Source organism: Aptenodytes forsteri, unplaced genomic scaffold, assembly GCF_000699145.1.
Source record: "Aptenodytes forsteri isolate BGI_AS27 unplaced genomic scaffold, ASM69914v1 Scaffold15, whole genome shotgun sequence".
Lineage (NCBI taxonomy): Eukaryota > Metazoa > Chordata > Aves > Sphenisciformes > Spheniscidae > Aptenodytes > Aptenodytes forsteri.
In genome coordinates this window covers 17,541,431-17,567,519 of record NW_008795129.1, presented here as the reverse complement: position 1 = coordinate 17,567,519, position 26,089 = coordinate 17,541,431, and the positions used below count along the sequence as shown (strand labels likewise).

The 26,089-nt window shown below is 36.8% G+C and overlaps 1 protein-coding gene across 4 annotated transcripts in view; it reads left to right on the top strand.

Annotated features, from left to right (window-relative positions):
- Window positions 1-26,089, top strand: part of NRAP (nebulin related anchoring protein) — a 54,907-nt gene that overhangs the window by 5,711 nt on the left and 23,107 nt on the right. For 3 of the 4 annotated variants that reach the window (XM_009277877.2, XM_009277879.2, XM_009277876.2), the window contains exons 6-24: window positions 371-478; window positions 1,342-1,446; window positions 2,054-2,161; window positions 3,728-3,832; window positions 6,594-6,698; window positions 8,585-8,701; window positions 10,475-10,579; window positions 11,527-11,634; window positions 12,338-12,442; window positions 14,806-14,904; window positions 15,842-15,946; window positions 17,537-17,644; window positions 18,489-18,590; window positions 19,091-19,288; window positions 19,512-19,616; window positions 21,929-22,027; window positions 23,945-24,049; window positions 24,521-24,628; window positions 25,255-25,566. In XM_009277877.2, coding sequence (XP_009276152.1) covers window positions 371-478; window positions 1,342-1,446; window positions 2,054-2,161; window positions 3,728-3,832; window positions 6,594-6,698; window positions 8,585-8,701; window positions 10,475-10,579; window positions 11,527-11,634; window positions 12,338-12,442; window positions 14,806-14,904; window positions 15,842-15,946; window positions 17,537-17,644; window positions 18,489-18,590; window positions 19,091-19,288; window positions 19,512-19,616; window positions 21,929-22,027; window positions 23,945-24,049; window positions 24,521-24,628; window positions 25,255-25,566 — 2,307 coding nt within the window. The remainder of the gene's footprint in view (window positions 1-370; window positions 479-1,341; window positions 1,447-2,053; window positions 2,162-3,727; window positions 3,833-6,593; window positions 6,699-8,584; window positions 8,702-10,474; window positions 10,580-11,526; window positions 11,635-12,337; window positions 12,443-14,805; window positions 14,905-15,841; window positions 15,947-17,536; window positions 17,645-18,488; window positions 18,591-19,090; window positions 19,289-19,511; window positions 19,617-21,928; window positions 22,028-23,944; window positions 24,050-24,520; window positions 24,629-25,254; window positions 25,567-26,089) is intronic. The other variant, XM_009277880.2, reaches the window with a different exon arrangement.

The following is a 26,089-nucleotide window of genomic DNA, read 5'->3' as shown; positions in this document are numbered from 1 at the left end:
TTTCCCTCAGTAGAGCAGAACTCACGATGGAAAAAGTGTCTTATTTTCCATAGAGTAGACATTTCATTGACTGTATTTCCATGACTGATGAAAATCACTTCTGAATTATGACTGTCTATACCCATACAATGGGTTAGTGATTCAGTCAACATAGCCAATTAACAGTGGATAACTGATATGAATGGGGAATGTTTTCTGTTGTATGTAGGAAATATTTCTACCTAACAAACTTATAAGGTATAAGTTCTTTAATTTGTTTGCTTTTAAATAAAGTGATACATACCTTTAGGAAGTAGGCATTAAAAGAGGAATCACATTAAACTACAGTGGGTCTTTTGTAACAACAAAACAAAAAATGTTCATTTTTTAGTTTCAATATACAGAAGAATATGAACCACGGAGAGGCAAAGGCAGCTTTCCTGCTATGATCACTCCAGGTTACCAGGTTGCTAAGAGAGCCACCCAACTAAGCAGTAATGTAAGTCGCAGGTTTTCTAATTGTATGTTAGACTTCTGAATTTGGAGAATCCTGGGTTTAGGCCATTCACTTTAGACAATAGGTTCTATGATGAATATTTGTTGTAGTGTTAATTCTGCAAAGTGAGAAAACTTTAACATGATGCAGGAAACAGGGTTAACAAACTACTTGGCTTGGGAAGACAATCATATAAGATAAATGGCAATATAGATATTTCCTGAAAGATATAGCAACTTTTGCTGTAATTTATTATAACTGGAAAGAGATTGTGAATCGCTCTAAAATGTTTATTTAATTCATTACCTTTATTTTCACTTTATGGCTTTATTAATCTGTTTATTTACATCTGACTTTTTTGCTTGCTTTATTATTTGAAGTTAAATAATATTGAATAAAAATACTGTAATATTGAATTTAATTCATATACAAGCTACTTTAAATATATGCACAGACAATTGCTTATTTATAAAAATAACAATTCAACTGAAAAAGGTCAAGTAAAAATAAATTCTGCAGAAATGATTTTAAAGTATTGCATTGTTTTCTGCAAACACTGTCTGCATTGTCATTGCAGTATGATCTTAGTGTTTTGGGCCATTAATGACTATTCTCATAATATTTTAATCAAATATATGGCTCACATAAATCTAGTACAATTTGAAAATTTGATTATCTGGGTCCATTTCTGTCTGCTTCTGACATTCACTTTAAGGAAATTGGGCCTTAAATATACTGATAGCTTAACTGTACAGTAGGGAGTGTCATGACTGTTGTTGCTCATTTTCTCTTGAAGCCTTCTGATAGCAAATGCGTATTTGCTGCTTATTGTTTGTAATATGTACTTTATATGTTTTCTCCCTTAGGTAGAATATAAGCGGGGACATGAAGAGAGAGTTTCAAAATTCACCTCTGTTGTAGACACTCCAGATATACTTCATGCAAAGGTTGGAGGACAGCTTTCAAGTGATGTAAGTGAAACAAAATAGGTTGACCTGTTTTTGACTCTGCAAGTGGCTCTTAGGACATTTATAAATCACTTAAAAATGTGAACATAAAGAAAAGTAAAAAATTAATATTTGAAAGGCAGACTCTTGAAATGTGTATTACCTTAAAATATTCTTGATACAGTTTACCATTAAGTATTTAGTACTTCCAGTTATAAAGACCATATTACGTTCTAGGCCATTTTAGGGACTAGCTGGCTGTCAGAACTGAAGGCAGAGAACTAGTCCCAGCTACTGGCTGCCATGCAAAGTAAAGAAGGAAGCTGCCTGACTCTAATATTAATAGAGCAGGCATTGTGCAGACAACATTAGTATTTTCTTTAAACAACTGTGATCCATCCTATACCCTGAATGAGACACAGAGGTCCTGCAGAAGATACGCGATCACGTAGTTAAAGACTACGTTGTAAAGCATACACACAAAGGAGGTAGATTCAGACTTCATGGTTCGTCTTCCTTTTGGCAGATGACAGCCATCAAATGCCTGACTTTGCAACTTTAAGAATTGATTATGTGTGTAATTAAGATACATTTGATCTAACTGTTCTTGAATTGTCTTGGATTTTTACAGTTAAAATACACAGAAGAGTTTGAAGAACGGAAAGGGAAAGGCAGCTTTCCTGCTATGATCACTCCAGCTTACCAAATAGCCAAGAGAGCGAATGAATTAGCCAGTGATGTAAGTGTCCAACGCAAAGTCTCTTTTTGGGAAGAAAAGAATTAATTCTCACACAAATTTTGGATTAAAATGTTTACTGGCAGAAATTCCATTAGCATTGTAGAATTATGCTAGCAGTGCACTTCCTACACAGATTTTCAAGTGATTGTCTTTTGCAGGGACAAAGTTGAGTCTTATGCACAAAGAGAAAATAAGGTGTTTTATTTGTGAATGAACACTGTGGATTTTTGTGGCAAAAGCATCCCCTTTACCCAGCCTCCTGTTGCATACAACTGAGAAGGAAGACAATAAGGAGTCAGCTGGAGGTCTTTGATTTCATTCTGCCCAACCCAGTATGAGGTAGAGGGGCTGAAATGCAGCTCTAATTTACACAGCCACAATATTTCTGGGTGACCTTTTATCAGGGGAGGGCTCTGTTTGCATAGCTCAGCTTTGCCATGACTTTCCATGCTCCCAGTGGGTCCTTACAGTTCATTCTCCTATTCCTTCTTTTGTTCTGTTGCAGGATGAAGCTTTTATGAAAGTAGCTTCTTGAATAGCAATTATATATTTATAAAGTATATACGCACACATTTACACACACACAAACACATGCATACATTTGACATAGGTATAGATTTATAAAATATAGCTTTCTATTCCAATCATTTTACTCTCCTTACTGTTGGGGTTTTTTTTAAACTCCTTGGTGTACTGATCTTTATTGGCTTGCTTTTCCTCTCCAAACATAACAAAACCACAACACCCCTGTATTCTTTAAAAAGCATTGTAACAGAACATCAGTATTGCTTCAAAATGTACAGTTAATTGTGTTATGTCATTGGAGACTGAAAGGAAAGTTCTTTTTGTTGGAGAAGATAATGTATTGTGCTAACTCAATGGAAGTGAATTTAAAACATTATTAAGAGTCACTGAGGAAAATAAGAAGAGTTCTGTAATTTTGAAGGCAAAAGTAACTGACTCTAAAACATATAAATGTTTTTGTTTGCCTTTGATCTGCGGAAAACCCTTCATTTGTGTCAGCAAACACACATGATGATTGAAGGACAGCATCAGGTTATAGGCATTATTTTGACTTTAGCAAAGGTAGTGTAAATCTTGGTCTAAACTTGAAGGCTGATTGCCTAAAATTCCCTTGATCACTGAGGATATCAGCATCTTTCAGAAAAAAGCCCATTTATTAATGGCATTCAGATGACCCTGTGGTAAAAAAAGTGCTCTGTGGTAACCATGAACTTACATTACAATCAGTTCTATTTTTTTAACCTGGTGGAGCATCAGGGATTAGCCACTGACAAGCAGGGGGTACTGAACACACTGAACTAATTGTCTGGGTTGAACTGGCAAGTCCCATGTTCCTAGTGCATTATTAAAAAGTACACCACTATTTTTGTTTTTGTATCTTCAAGTGGCATATTTGCCTTATGTAGATTGGTGGCAATGGGAATTTTGGCAATCTTTTATTGCCAACATGTGCGTGTCATTGATTATTATTTATTATGCAGCATCTGTGTACCAGACTAAACTCATCCAGATGATTCTTTTCCTTTCCTTTTTTCCTGTTAGGTAAAGTATCATCAAAGATATGAAAAAGAGATCAAGGGAAAAGCCAGCCATACAGCTGGAACAGATGTTACTTTTGCAAGAGAAAATGTAGATCAATATGGCCAGGTATGCAACATCCGAGAGATACCCATGCTAATCTTGATCATTACTATGGCTGATTGTTCAAGACTTTAGAAACTGCAGTGAGACCTATTTTTACTTTGCTTCCCTGTATGAGAAAGCAAGGTCTCAAAGGAAAAGATGGTGTGCAACAGCACCATGCTCTGAATGTGTAATATATATTTGGCATTGGCACACACAAGGTGAGACTACAAGTTGCATGCACTGTCACTGCATGATCCTTATGGTAGGGTCATTCCAAAAGGTAAGCCTTACCTTGGCAAATTTTATCTGTGTACATGTATGCACTATACATTTCTATTGCGGTGGTGTTAGGTATCACGTTGAAATGTGTTTACTTGTAGAAACTTTCCCATTCCATGAGAAAGAAAACGTAAATTCAGTTAGGAGAAAAAGTGAAAGGGCTGTGAAATGGTAGAAAGTTAGAAGATAGTTAAGCATCTTTTCCCTGCCAGTATTTTTAGAAATCTTAGAAGCTTTGCAACTCTAAATATGTGCAAGTGGCACTGAAGATCATACACGATCTCTTAGATTTCAGCTGTTCCACAAAAGTGGTATTGTAAGCTTGACAAGTTGTAGTTCTGCATTTGTGGTACCAAATAGGCTTTAGTTCTGTTTTGGTCTGTGGCATTCATTTTGCTTGTATTTCATTTTTAAGGGAATGCAATTATTTTTGTGGTCTTCCAAAATGCATCCAAAGTTCTATTCCAATTAAGTTAGGGAAATAGTACAGCTGAATAGAACTGAATACAGCTAAAGGGAATTTGAAAGGAATTGAATTGTCTTTTTGTATAAACAAAACTGTATGATTTGTCTTAGGTTTTTCATTGTAGCTCCTCATGAGACCCGTATACTTTGGAGAAATGAAGGAACAGGGAATATATTGTCCTAAGACATTTGGGAGTTTTACATTTCTTCACTTCTTCTGTTCAAACCTACATCTTGTAATGTGTGAAAAGCAAACCATTCTTGAAGAATATGAGTTTAGAATATGTAGCAATGAAGCCTTCAGTTAGTTTCTGTCTTTTGAACTACTACAAGTTTTAGTAAGAATAAACAAATAAAATGAATTTGAAAAAGAGCTAATTGCATTTTCAAGCATTGGAATGCTGCTATCTTTAGAATTAATTTAAGGTTTTTTTCTTTGAAAGTATCTTTGAAACTTCAGTCACAGACTTTAAATTTAATTTGAGTTTTAATCTTCATAGATTGGATTCTGATATTTTTATTCAAATAAAATAGAGCCACTGAAATTAATGGATCTGAGTGAAGCATGACTTAACTTGGGTGAAGGGATTAGATTTCTAACTGTCAAGATCATGAGGGCACATCATACAGATATATACATAACATGAGACAATTTAAAAAATCTTACTGTAAAATTCCTGTGTGCTGAACACCTGTTTTGTTCATGTTTAAAAATCTTAGAAGTGGCTGAAATTAATTATCTGAAACTTTGAAAATACTGTTTTGTAATATGAGCAATATTAGACATGATATAAAAATGTATTTGAGAAAGAAGAAAAAGAAAATGGCAAGTTAGTCTGAAGAATTCAGACTCATGAATGACATTTTAAAAAACTAACTCAGCTAATTAGTCAAGGATATTTTTTATTTTCTGTGCCTGTTTATAGAATAATTTAGATGCAATAACTATAACTACATTATATTGTTCACAAACTTATGATATGACCTATCTTATCATGTGACACTGATGGTGCACGAAATGACCTACAACGGATTGTTTTGCATCGAGAAGTCACAAGTGAGATACCCCAAGTATTTATAGTCCTTTCTATGTGTGCTCTCCATGACATTCTTGACATGCCACACATTCTTTTTTCACTTAAACTGGCTCTTTACTACAAAGAATTTACAAAATATTACAAAGACACATTGCACTATATCTGACTTATTTGTATACTTTCCATATTCTCCCCAGATCTTGCCATAGAAAGCTTTGGGATCGTCATTGTCTATTACCATTTTTAAAAAAAGCTCCAATATTTTGTTATTAAATTATCAAAAGGCTTTTCCAATTGTCAAACATTTACACATAAACTTATCTATAGATAGATTTAAGAGTATTAATTCTGCAACAATTGTTTTTTTAAATCAAGCAAATGGAATTTTGTTATTTTGTTCCCTAAAGAGTTTACCACTTTAATTTGTAAATATTTCTGCTTCATTAATGAGTCCCTCTTCAAAATATATCACTGCACTAGAGAAGTATTATTTTTGGTCAGTTATGATGTGAGAAATGGCCATGGAGAGATCAAGAGACTTCTGTCACATCACAGAGGAAGGCTGACCCTACACTAAACTTGGAAAGTTTAAGCAAATCTCCTGGCTGCCCAAACCATTAGATATTTTTATAGTTTTCCAGGGAAACATATATTGACAAAGAGAGGGGCTAGCAGATATCGTCTCTGTAAGAACTGAGGTGAGATTAGAAAGGTATATATCATTGTACACTTGAATGCTATCTTGACCGTAGCTAATTGTTACCTAAATTTCTCTTGCAATGCAACACAAGTAATTTTACAGGCACAGTTAATTTAATGGGTGATTTTATTCTTACAGTTGGTCATTTTATTCTTACAGTTGGTCATTTTATTCTCTTTTTCATAAAAAAATACAATGAAACAATGAACTTTCCTACTAACAAGGACTATGGGGCTTTGTGAAATCACCCAAGGCCCCACCTGCTCATGTATGATGAGTAAACACTCTGAATTTTCTTCAGGATTATATGGATGACTATGAAGAACGCAGAGGGAAAGGAAGCTTTCCTGCTATGATCACTCCAGCTTATCAAAATGCCAAGAAAGCAAATGAATTAGCAAGTGATGTAAGTATGAAACCTGAATCAATACAATTCATAAACAATTAAAAACAGCAGTTTGTCAGAGCAGTGCCTAGGAGGAGAATGCTAAAATTACACTTGAGAAGTAAACAACAATGACATTTCACTGCATTGCTGGGATCTGGATGGCTCAGGAGATTAATAATATCCATTAATAGAAGCGGACACAGCTCCAACTTGCATGAGGGAGGAGATGGATGTAGCAACTAATGGGGATCCCTACTGTTAGGTTAACCCTCCTGGCAAATCTGCACCTGTATTATTAATGAAAGCTTCAACTGCCTTAATCATCCTGTGGGCTACTGTGGTATTCCCAGTAGTGTATAAATGGAGGATGAATGAGCTGAATTGGTTTTGATATTTTGATGTATCATGCCTCTAGCGCAAAGCAAGTCATATGGAGGAAAAGAAACCATAGAGTACAACACTGTCACTTCACAAGACTGAGCTTATTTCTAGGCTGAGGATTTCTAGTTTTGGGTGGTAAGCTAAAGAATCATCAAAAAAGGTGGTGATGTGTGATTCTTGCATGCAGCCTGTTGATTAAAGAGCCTCAGTCCTATTTGAGGATACCGTTTCTAGTAGTGACAAAAAAATGGGTCAGTCTGTAGGTCACTACCCTGTGGCTGCTGTGAAGGGTTCCTGCAAGTGACAACCTTTGTAGTGTAGGCACCTGTCCCCCATGGAGCTATCTGAGCTGATGGGCTCGGTCTGTTTTCTGAGGAGCTAATAGATGGTTGAGTCTTTCAGCTTGTACTAGCCTGGGCTAGACACTAGCAGTAAACTAGAGTGAAAGGATCAGTCATATTCTGTTACCTGAGCTTATGACTGAGAGAATATAAAAACCTGAAACCTTCTGTGACCAATCCCTATTTTGATGACAAACACAGTGATCCCCTGTTTAAACATGAAATATTTAACCTTTCCAGATAAAGATGGCAGTTTCATAGGTTTTGAAAATACTAATGGTCAGCAGTTTCCTTATTAATTTGTAATACCTGGAGCGAGGAGAAGCATTGGTTCATGGCAGTAACCTTAACACACTACAGTACTTATCAAGCTGCTTCATATCTTTAAAGCCTGAGAAACCATGTGCAGACTTAGAAAGTAAAATAAAAAACACTTTGCACTTCAACACATTTCAAATAATTTGGTTTTCTTTTATATTATGAATCTGATTTTTAAAGCAGTAACATAAGATGAAGAATATAAGCGTCTGCTTGTATGCAAGAAATATTGAAATACATTCCCAACAGGGTTTTTTCTGGACAAATTTTGGCAAAAGGCCAACATGAGTGTTATCTCTCTTCACCCATCCTAGCTCAACTTAAGTCAATAACCTGATGTCTAAATTAAGTTAACGGATCCCTTATTTCAATATTGATTTGGTAGAGAAATATAATTGTCTTAAAACATTATTAGTGCAAAAAGATGTAGCTTTCTCAAAAAGCTGGTTTCTACAAAAGGAAAAGTTCGCAGAGCACCTGATGACTATCTTTAATTCTCTGACTAGAAGTCTAAAATTAAAGTTCTGAGAATTAACTTCAGTAATAGAAGAGCACACAAGCTCCAACCAGTCACTAGCCAAGAATCTGCTAGTTATCTGTTCAAGCTATGAACAACAACCAGTGCTGTTCAAGCTATGTAAGAAATAGATTAAAAAAAAATCCCTTGGCAGGGATTGTTAGGGCTGTGATTTTATATGTGGTTTATTTCAGGAAGTAACAACTTGCAGTGTTTCAACTTGGCAAGTTCTATTTGCTTATCAAAGCAAGAATAGGAAAAATCTTATCCTGACTCATGAAGCCAGTCTAAATAGCAATGGTGAAAAGGTAGACATCTATTTTATAATTTTCCCTACTTGTTTTCAGATAAAATACAAGAAGGATCTTTCCAAGATGAAAGGTGCAGCTCACTTTCACTCCCTAACGGCTGAAGAAAACTTAGTCCTTAAACAAGCCCGAAGTGTTAACAAGCTTGTCAGTGAGGTAAGGGGTTGAATTGCTCTGTTAATGAGTTCTATAGCAGCTCATGCAAACATTTGTGTCTGATGGGTAAGGACTACAAATATAAAAAGCTGTTGTTCTTATTGCCCCATATGTAACAAAAATGATCTGTGTGTAGCACAGTAACTGGAGAGAAAAGTGCAAGAACAGATCTTCAGGTGCTGTTATCTGGCACTTCCAATGATCTGTATGAAAGTATGGGAAATTAACCCCAGAAAAGTAATTCTAATTCTGGTCGCATGAAGAATAGAAATCTAAAAAAAACCCCTGAGTTGTGCTGTTAATGTGCTGTGAAGTTATAATCCTAAATGCTTTAGGATTACTTGGGTGTGTACCTTACAGTGCTTCAAAGAAGGTTCTGCTGATAATTAAAAAATAACACCAACAGAGCCAAAATTTGTACCATTCTGTTAATGCAGGTTTCTGTTTTCTTCCATCATGTGAAAGACTGTGAGTTACTGATAATGCATTCTTCTTCTGCTTGGCAAGGGAAGATTGCCAGGGAATTCTCAGTAGATTCTGAATTATTAATTTATTTATAGTGTCATATCAGCTATAAAGCTATTAATAAATGTGAGTTTCTAGAGCTTCCCCATGGCAGTTTAAAAACTTATACTCTTGAGATCTCAAAGTATAAAACCTTCAATAATGAAAAACCCCTGGAAGTAGGACTGGAAGGGGCCTCCTGGGCCAATGATTCCTGGCTGCTGCTGTTTCGGCACAGTATCATATAATCCTCCTCTTCTAATTTCTAGCCTACATTTATTCCTGTCCACTTTATTACTATTGTGTTTTGTGCCAACATTGCCCTTTAGTTTAAAAAGTTCTTCTCCCTGCATAACTACCTTTCTGAGATGCTTACAAACGGATATGATTTTCTTCTCTCTGCCTTTGTTTTCCTAGACTAAGCAAGCCAAATTCCTCTCATCTCTCACAGTCTGTCACTGCAGCTGTTACAGGCTGAGTGCATATTCCTTAAACAGGAGTGACTGTAAGAGTACATAAGTTCTTGATGAGGTCTTGCTGGAACCTGGTACGTAGCACGCACGCTTCCCAGTGCCTGCTCAAAAGTCTCCTCTTGCTCCTGCCTTGGACTGCATTTGCCTTTTTCATGGCTGTGTTACTTTGGCATTTCGCCGTCTTTTTGTGGTCAGCCTACATATGAACAGTTTTCTCTTTCTTAGCCTTTCCAGGTGATGAGCTCTTATAGCTGAAATTTTTATGACTATTCCCTACATATATTAACCTCTACATTGCTGAATTTAGTCCCATTTCTATTACCCCTTTTAATATCACCCCCAACATTCCTACTTCAGAGCAAAGGTACTTAATGAAGATATTAAACCAATTCTGTATTTAAACTTACTCTGAAGAATTCTGCTGGTAAACTTCCCCCTATTCGATCCTTCTTGTTGAAAAATACCCATTGCTTTTTCTGCTTTCATTTGCTCCACACTTACCTTAAAATTCCTTCATAGATCCTTGTTTTTCGTAATAATTTTCCTCATAGCACTGTCTCATGCACTTTGCTGAGGTCCAAATGGATGAAATTGATTGCATTTCTTTTGCCTATAAAATGAGAACTGAGTAAATGAAAATAATCTTCATATTAATTTTAATCATATGCCATCTGATGAAAGCCATGTATTGAAATCTCTGAACAGTGGGTCTGGCTAATAAAAAGTGTGTGTGGGAACTTGACAGAGCCAGGTAAGGTTTTACCACATCTTTCCCTTGTGCATTTTTGTCACTAAGGTAGAGTATAAGAAGGATCTTGGAAACAACAGAGGCTACAGCATGAACTACTGTGATACTCCGCAATTCAAGAATGTGAGCAAGATCTCAAAATTCACCAGTGATGTAAGTTTTCAGTACCTCATGTGTGGCTTGCTTAACCTGGTAGCTGCTGGAATCGCAAGCCATCTGTGTGTGTGTGTTTCAGATAAGCATGCGCTGGGAATTTGATTATAACTGATTTTAACCCATGTCTGTACAGCACCTATCCTAGTCTGTCCTTACAGATCAGTGGGGGTCATTTTATATAGGATTATGAAAAGAACTATTATGATATATGGAAGAGAGGTTACTTACAATGGACAGCTAATCTATACAGGTAGCTGGCAGTTGTTACTGTTATCTATCATAATTATTACTTATTTCATTGTGTATGTCCATTTCCTGACTGGAAAGGTAGACAGAAGATACTTTACCAGAGATAATGTCAGAGAGGAACATGTTTACTGCATGAAAGTAATCAATATTAATAACAATACTACTTGTATCTCATGATACTGAAGTATAGTTTTGCTTTATACTGCTTGCTATCATTCTCTGAAATCCAGGAAGAGTAAACCTTTTGCCATACAGATGAGATGGTAGAGTGGTTAATTTATCTTGTCGGATTCCCTACTCTGGGCTTGGTGAAAGCTGCACCAAAACAGTCCAGTTTTGGTAGATGATTATGTATTAATTTGTTAATGTACAAATAATGCTTCCCTGCAACTTTGTTCTAATATTTATTTCTGATGAAATAAAATGGAGCAATAGAATGCAGAGGTATCTCCTTTATGTGCCATCCAGGTGAACTGAAGAATATGTAAATGACATCTTTTAAAATAGGAAACTCACAGAGGGTTTTAGTTTTTATTTTTTAAAGTACCAAGGTTGTTGTGGACTCATGAGTTTCTGTAGTGGTGCAACACTAGTAGACCACAGCTGTAATAATTTGTCTCACTGCTGTAACACATGGAAACTCATAGAAAAACTAAATAGAATTTCTCAGAGAATTTTTACTTTTTTTTATACAGCTTAAATACAAAGAAACCTACCAGAACCAGATGAAAGGGCATTATATAGGTATTGGCATGGACAAGCGAATGCTACATGCCATGAAAGTTGGCAGCTTGGCAAGCAATGTAAGTCTTTTTTAATCACACTTGTATGGTTGTTGCTTTCTTGTCTTTAAGTTTTTCCAGAATTAAGTTGATAGAAAACTTTAGATCATATTGTACTGGGGATCTAAAGGATAGATATGTTGAGAAGAGGGGAAATTCTGGAAACCCTTTTGTACTGATTTATAGCTCACTGTGTGGAAGAAGTTAAAATAAGCAAATTCAGTGATCTGGCAACCCACCGAGCTCCTTCAGTTTTCTTTGACATCGGTAGGATGCTGAAGGTTGCTTGCCACCACCCCCAGGGTCAGACCTTTGCTGAAAAAGCAGTCTTTAATGAAGATTTCTGGATTCCAATTTAATTTACTGGGTTAGTCAAGAAGCTATTTCGTTACATACCATTCCTTCAAGTACATTATTTACAAATCTGTAAGAAGCTTGAGAACTAAGCAGAAAGATAAAAGAGATGTGTCATAGGTGGAAGTTAAGTTAATGCTCTCACTGTTGGCATTGGATTAATTGAGGAGCTGAAAAAGAATCAATTAGTGGCTAAACTATGCAAATAATTTCATTTTCTTTGTCACTCGTGACATTGAACTTACTTTGTTTCCTGCATTTAATATTAATATTATTGTTTCTCCTTTCCTCTTGGCTGATAATTATTCAAATAAATGACAGCTTAAAAAAAAAAGAATGATTTTTGTTTTTTGTTCTCCCTGTGTTTCAGATAGCCTATAAATCTGATTACAAACATGACGGTGTTGACTACAATTACCCAGCTACTCTTACTCCTTCATATCAGACAACAAGGAAGTTGGTCCCTTTGAAAGATGTAAATAATTTTATGGGTTTTTTTTTTCTATGACTTGCATGGCTCATCATCTCTCTGTAGGACAGATTGTGATAGATGCATGTGTCAAATGATGATTTAGTCATGGGAGTAAACAGCTAGTGATAACAAAGTTAAAGCAAAAAAGTGCGTGGAGTCAAGAGGCCTCAGAGGGATAGAAAGTGCTGCCACCTCCTGTCATTGGCTTCAGTTCAGCACGGATTGTACAGTCAAGAAATGAGTGAGTTCTGCCCTATCCCTAGTTTGTGTTGCAAAACGTCTCACCATCCTGGGCAGCTTCAACAGCAGCATCAAGCACTGAAAGGACAGGGAGACTTATATAGGCTTCTCATCCTTTGGGAATTCCCTGAAGATAGGTGTTCACCTTTGAAGGGGAACTAATTTGTCACATAACCTCCCTTATGCCTGTGGTTTGTGCGAGAGGTGCCCTCTGTGCTTGGGGTTGAGTTACTGATGGAACAATGTGAAGAAATTTGTGTACTGCTGTGCTTCTGTGTGCTCTACAGATAAATGGAGGACGTCAGACTGTAGAGGATACCATATTATCACCTCTCACAAGCATCAAAGGCTTGATTGATCTCCTTTACTATTTGGAACTTAACCTGTGCCTTAGTAAGGAGCACAGTCACCAGGCATTGCTTATAAAATCAACAGGAAGAGAGTAGCACCTCTGCAGGACATTTCTGACTACCTAGGATGTATATAACCTGTCTTTCCATTGAAATTGCAAGAAACCAGGGGAAAGATGCCTTAGAGAGACCATTAACGTTATGAGAGATTTGTCTGGGCCTAAATACCTCTTCCAAGAAAAAGATGGTAGCATGAAGAGGTAGAATTGAGAACCCTGACGTTTTTGAGGAAGTACTTGATATACTTCAGCTGTAAGATGCACTATTGCCTCTTCAGCAGTAATTTCATCTTTGTCTTTGAAAAAGCTTAAAAAAATAAAGTTCAGTGTTTGATTGCTTAGTGTGTGAGAGGGTTGTATTCTTAAAGAGTTCAAAGTAAGCATGAATTCATGTCCAGAGTGTACAAATTAGTTCTACCCACTCTAAACATTTCAGCACTACCTGTGGCTCTACAATTCATAGTCAGCATCTGGGTTTGGAGCACGTAAATCAGTTGGCCACAGAAACTCAGTTGCTCTAGTCATGATCATCATCTACTAGTTTGAAACAGTCCCAGGACTCATCTGCTCACTGATAACCAACATGCTTACTTTGAACTCTTTAAGAATACAACTCTCCCACACACTAAGCAATCACAAGTAGCAATAAATACACAGTTTCAGTTAAAAAGAAATGATCCCCTTCTGTGGAATTAAAGTTCTCTCTGTCTCTGTAAAGAAGCAAATGAACTGTTTTAAGTACCTTGATCACTTTGGACCTGTGAGATAATTCAGGCCTTTTTTCCTAGTTTTTGTCATTATGGCAGAAAGAACAAGTTTACATGAGGATACCTGAGATGAGAAGGTTTGCATTAAAATAGTTTCAGTAACTCGAAGTCTCTAGAAATATACTCCACTTTACTGGAAAAAAGTTTTATTAAGAAACTAGTTTTAAGCAATGTGATTTGCAATGTTTGCAAAGTGGTGATTAACTACAGTGAATGTTAATTAAGGCCTACAGAGAATAATAATTGTGTCCTGCAGCGTAGCACTGAGTCCTTTGGCAGCAACAGGTTTGAAAGAAAGCTTGATTTTTTTACCTTGCATAATTTTGGGTTTTAATATATTTATTTTATAGCTTATTATTGCTGCTACTATGTTAATGTGTTAGGAATTTAGTGGGCTCCAATCCTATCAATGGCTGACATTAAAATGACTTTTTTTGTACCATAAATACATATTTTTCTTCTCTCATTATCCACACAAAACTCTTACCACACAGGGAAATTCTGTGATTAATTATTACATTAAAACTCAGTAAAGACAAAGTGTAAGAGAGTTCATTTGCTCTGCACATCATTACACTGGACAGACCTCTTAATAGACCGTTACAATATTCCTTTATAAAGATAGTCTGATAAAGATAAAAATAGTTTAAGTGATGGTTAAGAATATCAGTTTTATAGGAATGCTTTGGGGGACCAGCTGAAACTGCATCTTTTTAAGAATTTGTGGTTTTGACAGGGAGGGGTTATAAGTGAAGTTCATATTTCAAGTGGAGTAAAAACTGTGACCTCAGACTAGGAAATTTTCAGAGCATTAACTCAGTTCCCATCCAAGAGATCCTGGCACTTTTCCTCACCTCAGTTTATTATGGTTTAAGTAATGATTTATCCAGAGTATTAGCTAACAAAACTGTCTACTCAGTCATTCTTTTTTTTATTTTATCTTAAATTAGGTAAACTACAGGCAAAGCATAGACAAGCTGAAGTACAGTTCTGTTGCCAGCACTCCACAAATTGCTCAAGCCAAAGTAAATGCACAGCAGCTCAGTGATGTAAGTTCTGTCATCATTAGCCGCCATTGTTTATTAGAATTATAAGACAATTTTATTTCATAACATTTGTAGCACTTAGACCTCAGACTAGGAAATTTTCAGAGCATTAACTCAGTTCCCATCCAAGAGATCCTGGCACTTTTCCTCACCTCAGTTTATTATGGTTTAAGTAATGATTTATCCAGAGTATTAGCTAACAAAACTGTCTACTCAGTCATTCTTTTTTTTATTTTATCTTAAATTAGGTAAACTACAGGCAAAGCATAGACAAGCTGAAGTACAGTTCTGTTGCCACTCCTCCACAAATTGCTCAAGCCAAAGTAAATGCACAGCAGCTCAGTGATGTAAGTTCTGTCATTAGCCGCCAGCACTCCACAAATTGCTCAAGCCAAAGTAAATGCACAGCAGCTCAGTGATGTAAGTTCTGTCATCATTAGCCGCCATTGTTTATTAGAATTATAAGACAATTTTATTTCATAACATTTGTAGCACTTAAGTGTTTTTATTCTTGATAGTTCATCAGCAGATTTACAGCCAAAACAAGAATACAAATTGAATGAAATCACTTCCAAAAATGTGGCAAGCATACCAGTAGATCTAATATTTTCCTCCATTTTTAAGATTTATATTAGTGTGCTTTGTTTGGGATTTATCTTCTGTGTATTTATTAATGCATGGTTTTTAATAATATATTTTCTACTCATAGATAATCACTAACTATTCTATTTATAGAATAATTATTCTACTTCCTAGTACCTAGGTAAAAGTTATAATTGCCTTATTGCCCTCATATTTATGTCAGCCATACCTATGAGTGTATCTATCTATAACATATGGCACTAATAGCCTGAAATTCAAGGGCAGTCAATCAGTGTAACAGTCATATTTTTAGTTAAAAATAACTGAGTTTGTTGTTGCCTTCTTCAATATATGACAGTTGAACTACCGAGCCCAGTATGAGAAGACAAAAACAAATTACACTCTACCTCAGGACGTACCTCAGTTAGTGAAGGCAAAAGCCAATGCTGAATTATACAGTGAGGTAAGCCAAGTGATGTGGAAATATTGGTATTCATGATGCCATTAATAGACAGAAATGAATGTAAAGATGATTTCTGTTTCTGGAAACATTTAGCATTTATCATGTCTTTACTAAACAGCGTGATAGATAGGGATACAATCTCAAGTACAGTGAAACTGCTAGATTTTTTTTCAAGACCTTTTCAGATGATTTGAATTTGTTTAGTAAATCAGCATTCACTTCACAAAATTAACTCATTCTGAGGTGGTATTTGTACGAAGTACCAACATTTGCACAGTTCTAATAACTCAAAGCCCACTGAAGTCAATGGAAGGAAACACAGTGACTTCAGTGAACTTGGATTAAGCCTACTGTTGCTGCCATTCATAATTCATGACAATATGTAGTGATTTACTTAGAGACCTGGGTGTTAAAATCAAGCACTTGTAGGAAAAGTTTAACTTCTATTTAATTTTTAAAGTATTTTTCAGGCCTCCATTGTTGTAGATAGTTTTGGAGGAAAAAAAGCCCGACAGGACAAATAAATGCAAAATCAGAAAAAAACTCCAGACTTATTACTGGTGTGACTGTTATTTTTGAGCCAGTTTCATAATTTTTCATGGTTTTGAGTTGGCATTACTGCAAGTTTTTCCTGGCATATTCATACCTTTTGTTCTTCCCCTAAGTTTTATTTGAGTTGCATTGGTGAAGTGTTGTGGAGCAACACTCTTTGTGGCTATAATGTGTTGGGATGCATGCTCATTGTTAGATATTAGTAAAATATAACGATACGAAAAGCCACATCCAGAAATCAGGGCTTCCTGGATACTTCATTAGGTGCATGCATAGTATGTACAAAGGCATACTTGATCCTGCTCTAATGGAGTTTCAAGTGGAACCTTGAAAAAGAGCTTAAACAGCTAGTACTTTAACTTCCATTAACTTTCAGAAGTTAAGCATGTGATTCTCATGCATTTCATCTACGTTTGTGGTATAGTGTGGCTCACGTGTGTGCTTTTGAAGCAAACCTCCTGATCATAAGGGTTCCTTCACTGAGCTTTGCTTCACATTGTGGGGTGGTCTCAGAGCACGAGCTGGATTCTTTTTGAATGAAGCCAAACTGAAAGATGCTCTCCAGCAGCTCACATAAAGAATTGCAGCTACAAATAGGCATTCAGTACATGGGACCTGACTAGCTCTAGTTTGGTGGGAGGGGAAGAAAAATCCTGAAGTGAGTAGTGTGATGCCTGATTCTGAGCACCAGCTGTTCTGCCCTATAGATCAGCTCCTGTTGATCTACACTATTTGCGTATGTAGACATAACCACAGGCACTTTTGAAAAACCTTCCCTCCCCCGTACCTGTTTAAAATTGAGAGCTATTGGTGCATGTTCTGGGATTTAAAGTGCCTGTAAACTCCAAGAATAAAATTCTTGACTCAATCCTGGCCAATTAATTAGCTCAAAATGGTAATGAACTGTGACTTAAGAAGGTTTCAGTTTGTGGACTGAGCGTATTTATACTTCTGTTTTGCTTTTAGTCATTTTCATGTTCGTTTGAAGATCTTGTGTGTTTATGTGTTAGTGACGTGTTGCTGTCTTTCCTTTCTCAGATTAAGTACAAAGAAGGCTGGGAGAAGAGTAAGGGCCGGGGCTTTGAAATGAAACTTGATTCTCTGCCTTTACTAGCTGCCAAAGCTTCAAGGGATCTTGCCAGTGATGTATGTTATATTTAATTACCTAGGACTTATTCTTTATATAAGTTGCTATAGCACAGGGAAATAAAGCTTAGCTCACTTCATCTGGATTTTTAAGTCCTGCATTTGGCTGTCCATCTTTCTCAATGTCTGATGAACAGTTGGAAATGTTCTCAGACTCTGCTATGAAATTTTACTCTCTGAACATTATTTTTTTAAATACAAGTGTACAGAAGGAAGCAAAATTTGCAAAATAACAATGGCTCAATCCTCCCATAGTAAAATTCAGTGTTTTGAATTGTTTATAGCCTCAAAAATACTGCTGTCATCCACTGCAAAGGGAATGCATATTTCTTTAGTCTGCTTCTTTAACATAAACACATGTATATAAAAAAATTTCCGAATGAAGTCTTTTTAAACAACTTATGTCATGATTCTTAACTTGTGGAGAGGCAGAAGAGGAAGAAACTTTTCCTGCAGCTGGAAAGCGTTCAGCAATGATGGTGATTCTGAAATCCCACCTCAATAAGAAAATCAAATCTTGAATTCCTTGCTTGGTTTTTACATGATTGATTTCTTAATTTTTGCTTTAAGAACCAGATAATTTAGCTAATCAGAAGACTTTAAGTTTATAAGCATATCCACCTCAGAGGAGTGAGCCTCAAAGAATGAGGTTAAAGACAACATAAATGAGACCAACCTTGCACCTTTGGGAATTTCTGAGAAAATCTAGGAAATCTGCAGTGACAAAGTGAGAATCAGACTAAATCCTTGTAAATTTTGACCATCCAAATCGCCAGTGAAAAACATATTGCTTATCTCTTGGGTAATTTGAAATGTTCTTTGACTTAAACTATTTTTTTCACAGATTAAATATAAAGAAGAATACGAAAAAACAAAAGGAAAAGCAATTGGAACCAAAGATTCAAGACTTTTGCACTCTCTGCAGGTAGCCAAGATGAGTAGTGAGGTAAATTTCTTATACTCAAAAGGTGGTTTTCATAATTATGAACCTTTCAGCAACAATATGCGATCTACCACTGTTACTGCTTTTACTATAAGAAATTCTTAGAAGCATTTAACAAAAATTGGTTTCCTTCCTCCGTCTGTTAATCTGTAATGATTGCACAGTATTTTTGTTCTCACAGAGAATTTTGGGTTGATGGTGTCCTTATTTTGGGGCAGGAAAATAACATCCTATTAAAACCCCAATATAAACACTTTTACATAAAAGTTTCAAGCAGATAAAAATATGTTTAAAAGTGAGATGTACTGTAATAGAGAAGATGTGTCTAGAGTCTGCAAAATTCATCCTGCCATCTGTTTTGTCGATCCCTCATAGGACCCGATTTCTACATGTGTTTTTTGCCTAATCTGCATAAGGACCCAAACAAGAGTGGAGACTTAAGATAGCTTTGGCTTTGCAATACACCGATACAGACAACTTATTTTCATTTCTTCTATTTCTAGATTGCCTACAAGAAAGAATTTGAGGAGAGTAAGACCCATTTCCATCTGCCTATGGATATGATAAACCTGAGACATGCTAAGAAGGCCCAGGCACTTGCTAGTGACTTAGATTATAGAAAGAGACTCCATGAATACACAGTGGTTCCAGAAGATATGAAGACCAAATGGGCAAAGAAGGCCTATGGTCTCCAGAGTGATGTAAGATGATGTATACTCAGCTTAACTGTTACAAGCAGTATGAGTGTTTATAGACTTTTTCAGTTTGACATTAATTCTGTTTCATATGGATGCTGTTTGATTTGCACTATGACTTTTTTAAAATGTCTTTGCAATGTCTTTGAAAGTGGAAAGGGTGTATATGTTCACATGCAAACATTGTACCTGTGTTCCCCATGCCAATAAATGTCATTTTCCTCTACAGCTTCGATACAGGGCAGACCTGATGTGGATGAAAGGAGCTGGGTGTATCACAGAAGGAAGTCTTAATATACAACAAGCCAAAAAGGCAGGAGATTTGGTCAGTGAGGTAAGCAAAGTGGTCAGGCTTCTGTCTGTTTTTTGTTCAAAGGTTTATGCACACTTATTCCACTACATTATGTGGAATAGGTAAGGAATTCCTAATACGGAAAATCTGAGAAATAGAACTGATGGACATTGTTTAGTTATTCTGCAGTTTAGGAGATCCTGGGTTAGAGGTTAAAAATACGTTTTCCCATTATATGATTATTGTGTCAAGTTTGTGAGGCAGAAGTCCTCATAATTGTGCTTCCACTTCTTTTCATTCACCTGCCCATTTTGCAGAGCGGCATTGAAAGGAATTAGAATTTCCTATGGTAAATGCTACATGAAGTACATACAGTTTTAAGGAACAGTGTTGAAAAATTAGATATTTGTTAGCCATGTTTGGAAATTTCCTTGCCTTTCAGCAAATAAGGGCTGTGACTTTACTGGCAGCTTCAGCTTGTGCTGCTTTTCATTGCTTTTGCTTGATTAATTCATGGTTTCATACTGCCATTAGCTTTATGGAAGTACACTTCCTCAGCTGCTATGGTTGAGTTGTCTCACTAGTGCTAGGAAAACTAGAGGACAGATAGAAGAATAAATTAAGGGAAGTTTGACAAGAAGGATAAAATCCCACTTAGTGCTGGAGGAAGGAACAGAAGCCAGTTAGTTACTGGAGATCACACTCTCTGGTACCTTGGGTCTCTGACATCCTCTCACTGCTCCTGCAAGGGGAAAAAATACATCTTAGAAACAAAAGAAGAGCAGCTACTCTCAGATCCGGTGTCTTGCTAGGGATAGACTGACATCTGCTGCTGTGGTGTGCTGTAGTAATAATCACTTCCACAAATATTTAATCCATAATGATCTGCCTTTTCATTCCCGTTCTGTGTAAGGCCAAGAGATGGCTGACAGTCATTTAAACTGGAGACTGGTGGATATTATTTTAGAGATCTCTATTGCCATACAGAGCCTGGCATTTTGTCATTTCTTTGCAGAATGTCACTATATTGTGTTCCATGCAATGTGACAAAACATGCTGGTTTTAATCTGCCTCCCTTCCTTCCAGGTTCCTAAAATAAAGCGATGAGCACCTCTTTGAAGTGCTGCACGCTTTTTTAACTTCTGTTTTGTGTTCCCCTAGCAGAGACACAGTGTAAACTGATCTCTTCACCCATTAGTTCAAACAGAAGGATTTCTCTCCTGAAATGCCAGATAATGAGAAAATGCATTTACACCTTTTCTAGGTGGAATGCCCCACTTCACAGTTGAACTGTTAGAATAAGAATTTGACTAACGTATTTAAGAACTGTTTGCCTGGTCTCCTCTATCATACTGTGGTCTTGAAATAGGGCACTGCATTTCCTTGTACTGTCTCAAAGATAGAAAGATGCTTAGCTTGCTCTCCAACGAGTGATGCAAAAGGCTCAGGCAGTGACATTGATTCAAAACAGGCCTGATCCAAAGCGTGATGAAGTCAATGGAAGTTTCCCATTCACTTCGATGTGTTTCAGATGTAAAGTAAAAAGCAAGATGGAATAAAAGTAAGGGAAGTCTTATTTACCAAACTAGAAATGTTAGTCTCTATGCAAATTTTATAGATAGATTTTATATAAATACTGGTACCAGAGGATGAATGGAGCACAATGTTTCTTCCCACATCCAAGACTTGAGCCTTGTGGAGGGCTCTCATAGCTGTTGCTCCCATGAAGGCTTGACTGCAGTGTCTATGCTGAGCTCTGCTTTGAAAAGAACTGGGAGATGGTAGGGAAGATTTTGAATTAAAGTTGCTTTCAGGACACTGAAATTGCCTGTTCTAATTTAATCGATAATTTAGAAATATCTTAATAATTTAAAAATATCTCAGTAACACATGTTCACTGATTTGAACAACATGTGCATATGCTTGAGAAGTCTCATGTAAGAAAATGAGATAGTAATGTTGATTGTGTAGCTCATGAGCTCTCTTGGACCCTGACTTAAGTCTTACCCAGTTTGTGAAGGACACTCATTGGTTGGTGTGCAACCTAGATCTTGTAAGATATATAGCTAGTACATTTGGCACCAAAGAGTATCTCTGCTTGCCGTGACAGCAGCAATGCATTTGGCATACTCTTGCACTAACTACCCTCCTCGCCACTGGGGTCCTCCCAGCAGAAAATACTAGCACTGGGTTGTATTTGGAAGCTTATTTTGCTGATACCTGTGCTAAAATCATCTTGGGAATTTACAAGAGACTTACAGATCTATCAGTTATGTATTTTTTGAAAGCACTACATTTTTGGAGAAGGTAAATATCGTAACAACTTTTGTGTAACCTGCTTTAATTTGATCTAGAAAAAGTACAGACAGAAGGCTGATGCTCTGAAGTTCACCAGTGTGGCTGACAGTTCTCAGATCAAACATGCCAAGAAAAGCCAGGAACTGCAAAGTGATGTGAGTTCTTGACTGAATTTGTCTCTTTGCAAGTAGTTTACTCATAATGTGGTCATTCCTGAGATATGTACAGTGGGACGGGGTGGTGGTGGTAGAAGAAGACCCAGTCATGAAACATTTCAATATATGAAATTTCTTGAGATTTATTTCTAAGGGTTTTTATTTGTTATTTGATGAATTCTCTCATTGAATTCTCTGAACTAGAACAACAGAAAAAAAGCAAATCCCAATGGCAATGGAAATAGGCAAGTGAGGCTTCTCATAAATGATGTCAAAGGCCAGAGAGAGAGAGGGAGGGAGATGCCTCTGCAAGACAGTCTTGGCAACAAACTTGTGGGTGGTGCCGGCTGGATTCAAGTATGGCTGAAATGCCTTCATGAGAGGATACCTGAGTATTCCTGAGACATTAATGTCATCTGCATGAAAAATGGTTATCCATGAGGTAGTAAAAGTGAGGAAGCAAGCTGGAGGGAAAACACAGTATTCCCAGCTGGTCCTCAGGCAGTGCTTCAAAGCAAGATAGACATTAGCACAGAGACTGATATACATCCACCCCAGGTTCTGTGTTTCTCTCCACTGAGGACCCTGTCAGACTACTTAAAGCTCTATTAGCCTTGTTAGACCACACGTTCTTCAGCTGTTGCTGTTAAGGTACTTTAAGCAAAATGATAAAATAGGCATATTTTCCCAAACTGGGTGCCTTCAGAATACTCCCTATTATTCCCTGGGGCTGGGCAGCCCTAGCAGATGGTATTTCAGAACTCCTTGGCAGGACTTAGCAACTCACTTTTAAATTTCCAATAGAAGGGGAACCTGTTGTTAAAATTGCTGACCAACTAATTTTGGAACAGTAGTGACTTGCCAAGCTTTTTTTTTAATTACTTTTAATATGTTGTGCCTTGAACTGAAGATACTGTCAACTTCTCAATTGTTAATGTGAACGAAGCATTATTGCTTCTTGATTGGCCTTTTTCAGGCACCTACCATGTTTTCTTTTTTTGCTCCTCTGCGTCAATAAAAACCTGGCACTTACTTGGATGAGTGTTGTGTGTCTCAAAGATGACACCAGATTGAATCAGAGGAGAACGCTGGTCTCCTGACTCCTGTTACTTATCTCCTATGTACTGGACAGTACTGCTTTTCTATATGTGTTGAAGTCAGAATAGTAACCATGGATTTAGACCTTTATAGTAGGGACATTTTTTTTTCTTTTTCTGTGAGATGTAAGAAATGTAACACTTTGTGAAATGGGACATCTTTTCATAGCTTTTCAATAGCTCCTCCAACGGCTTTATGGGCTTCTGAAACAGAGCAGTTAATTTCTCTGTTGATGTTGCCCTGGGATATAAAATGGAGATGTTTGCTACTTGGATCATAAAAGGTCCTTGATATTTTCATTTAAAGTTGTAATGTTAGTCCTCACTGGAGTATTATGTCAGCAATTACATTTAGGTCACAAATTTTTGCTGCAGATTCAATTGCTTAGTTTTCTTCATTTCACGCCTAAAAGTCACTATTTCTGTGTCCTATTAAAGACTTTTATTCCACCTAAAAAGTAGCTGCAGTTTAATATTGGATGAAATACATTCTTGCATACATTTTGTACTGAATATGAATTAATGTCAGCTTTATAGCCAGTTAAGTAGCTAACTTTAGGAAAAAGAATTAAAGTATCCTGATACGTATGTTGTTTCACTGCTTCCCTGAAATTTAACCATGAGTAAATTTGGTTGACCTGACTCTGTGGGTCAGCTTTTAAATTCAGATTTGGCAAAAAAAGTAATGATGCTAAAGACTCACTCACCAAATATATTAACCCTAACAAATCCTTGAAAATTTGGGATGTTTTAATCAGTATTCCTTCAACATTAAACATGGACTACTGCTTGTTAACCATGCTTTGCTTTCTGTGGACAGGTTGCCTACAGGTCAGGTAAAGAGCAGTTTCTTCATCAGTACACCATCAGTAAAGATGATCCTGTCTTCATACTGGCCAAAGCAAACACTGCCAATATCAGTGAGGTACTGTGTGAGACAGAGGTTTCGATTCCCTCACTCCTGTGAATAGTTACAGCTCCTGTTGAAATGTTTGTTCTGTAGGTAAAAGTTAGGTTCTTTCTCTGAGAAGGTCCAAATGTTTTAGATGTAAAAACTTTATATCTAAATTTAATTACTTGCTCTTAGTTAAATACTAGTCACATCATCTGTTCTGAAGACTTGTCACTTTTAGTGTTTGAAGCTGTGTATTTTCCACACGCTTCCAGATGAGTGGCACATTGACAGTTTCACGGGAACCAGTGAGATAATGGGGTTATCCAGTATCCACAATTACAGTATGTAAGCGAAGACACCAGGATCTGATCCTTAGACATATGGTTGCTGGGCATGGAGTGTACGCTGGTCTGATGTTACTTGAGAGCTTTCACTGTGACTATAAAACAAATAGAATACACTGATAGTAATAAAGAGACTGTGTTATTGTCATCTTTTTAGAAACTGTACAAGAGTAGCTGGGAGAAGCAGAAGGAAAAAGGATTTGTGCTTCGTCTGGATGCTTTGTCATTCTTGACAGCTAAGGCAAAGAGGGATCTGGCAAGTGATGTGAGTATGGACTCCATCAGCCTTCTTTATTCTTAGGACAGCTGATGGTCCAGGTTGCTACCAGAGTGTTGGGGATGTGTCACATGTCTCAGTGCCCTGAGCCACCCTCACTGGGTTTGTGCTAAGGAGCAATGGAGGAGTTGTCTGGGCGATTGCCATTCTGTAATTAGTCAGAAGGTTTGCTCTGAGCAATTCAGAGTTTTACCCCACATGCTGACTGTGTTTTACTATTCTCATTTTGACCCAGGGTGAATTTTAGAACTCAAAATGAAGTGGAAGTCTCCTGTGAAACATCGTAACTTAATACATCTATGCCTGGCCAGAAAATTCCTGAAAGAACCTTCTGACCTCAGTGCTTAAAGAATGTTGTTTTTCTAGAGAGAACCAAAAAGAAAAGATTTCTTACAGCTTTTAGTGAACATATTATTATTGTGAAAGGGTTTATTCTTTCTAAACACTTACTAATTTCTAAAGCATTCCAGTTCTTTTTTGCAAACGGACTTCTTACTTGCTTGTATTGAGGACCAAGCATGTCACAATACTGATAGACCATTGCTTTACTACTAGCAGAGCTGTCAGTTTGGCAGCTCAGATCATTTACTCATGGTCTATTTTTTTCTTCACAGATTAAATATAAGGAAGGTTATGAGAAGATGAAGGGTAAGCTGATTGGAGTAAAAGCTGTGGAGGAAGATTCGCAGATGGCTCATTCCCTTCAAATGTCAAAGTTGCAGAGTGATCTGGAGTACAAGAAGGCATTTGAGGATACAAAGAATCAGTTCCACGTCTCCATGGATATGGTTAACCTTGTCCATGCCAAAAAGGCTCAGAATTTGGTCACAGATAGAGGATACAAGACAGCTCTCCATCACTACACAGCCCTGCCTACTGACATGAAAGTGGCATGGGCCAAGCGGGCCTACGGATTGCAAAGTGATGTAAGTCCAGAGCTTAATGTATTTCAATACCCTTTCATTCAACCCCTTCAGACACTTAGGGCTGAGTTTCTTCAGATGTTTATGCTTTAAATGCCATGACATATTTATGCACCTAATTTTTCAACTATTAAACAGTTAATATTAAAACGGTAAATATTAACCACTTGTTTGCTCAGCAGATATATTTAAGGTTTGCAGTGTTTTTGAGGGGTGTTATAATCCTGTTTATGAGCATGGCTTCTTCAAAGCCTACTTCAAATGTTAATAAAACACTAGGATTCATATATGGTGTACATTTATTTTTTTTACTTAATGTGCAGGGAGGTTACATAATTTATGGTGATAAAATTTGTGATAAAATTCGATATGGAGGCCACATGCTCAGCTGTAACCATCGGATGAACTGTCTGATACTGTAAATGGTTACTATAAGTCAGACTTTCCATTCTGAGGTTTTAAGTCAGAACTTTTCAAGGAGACTAAGATAGATATGTGTACAGGTGTTGTTGAGGTACAGGTGCTG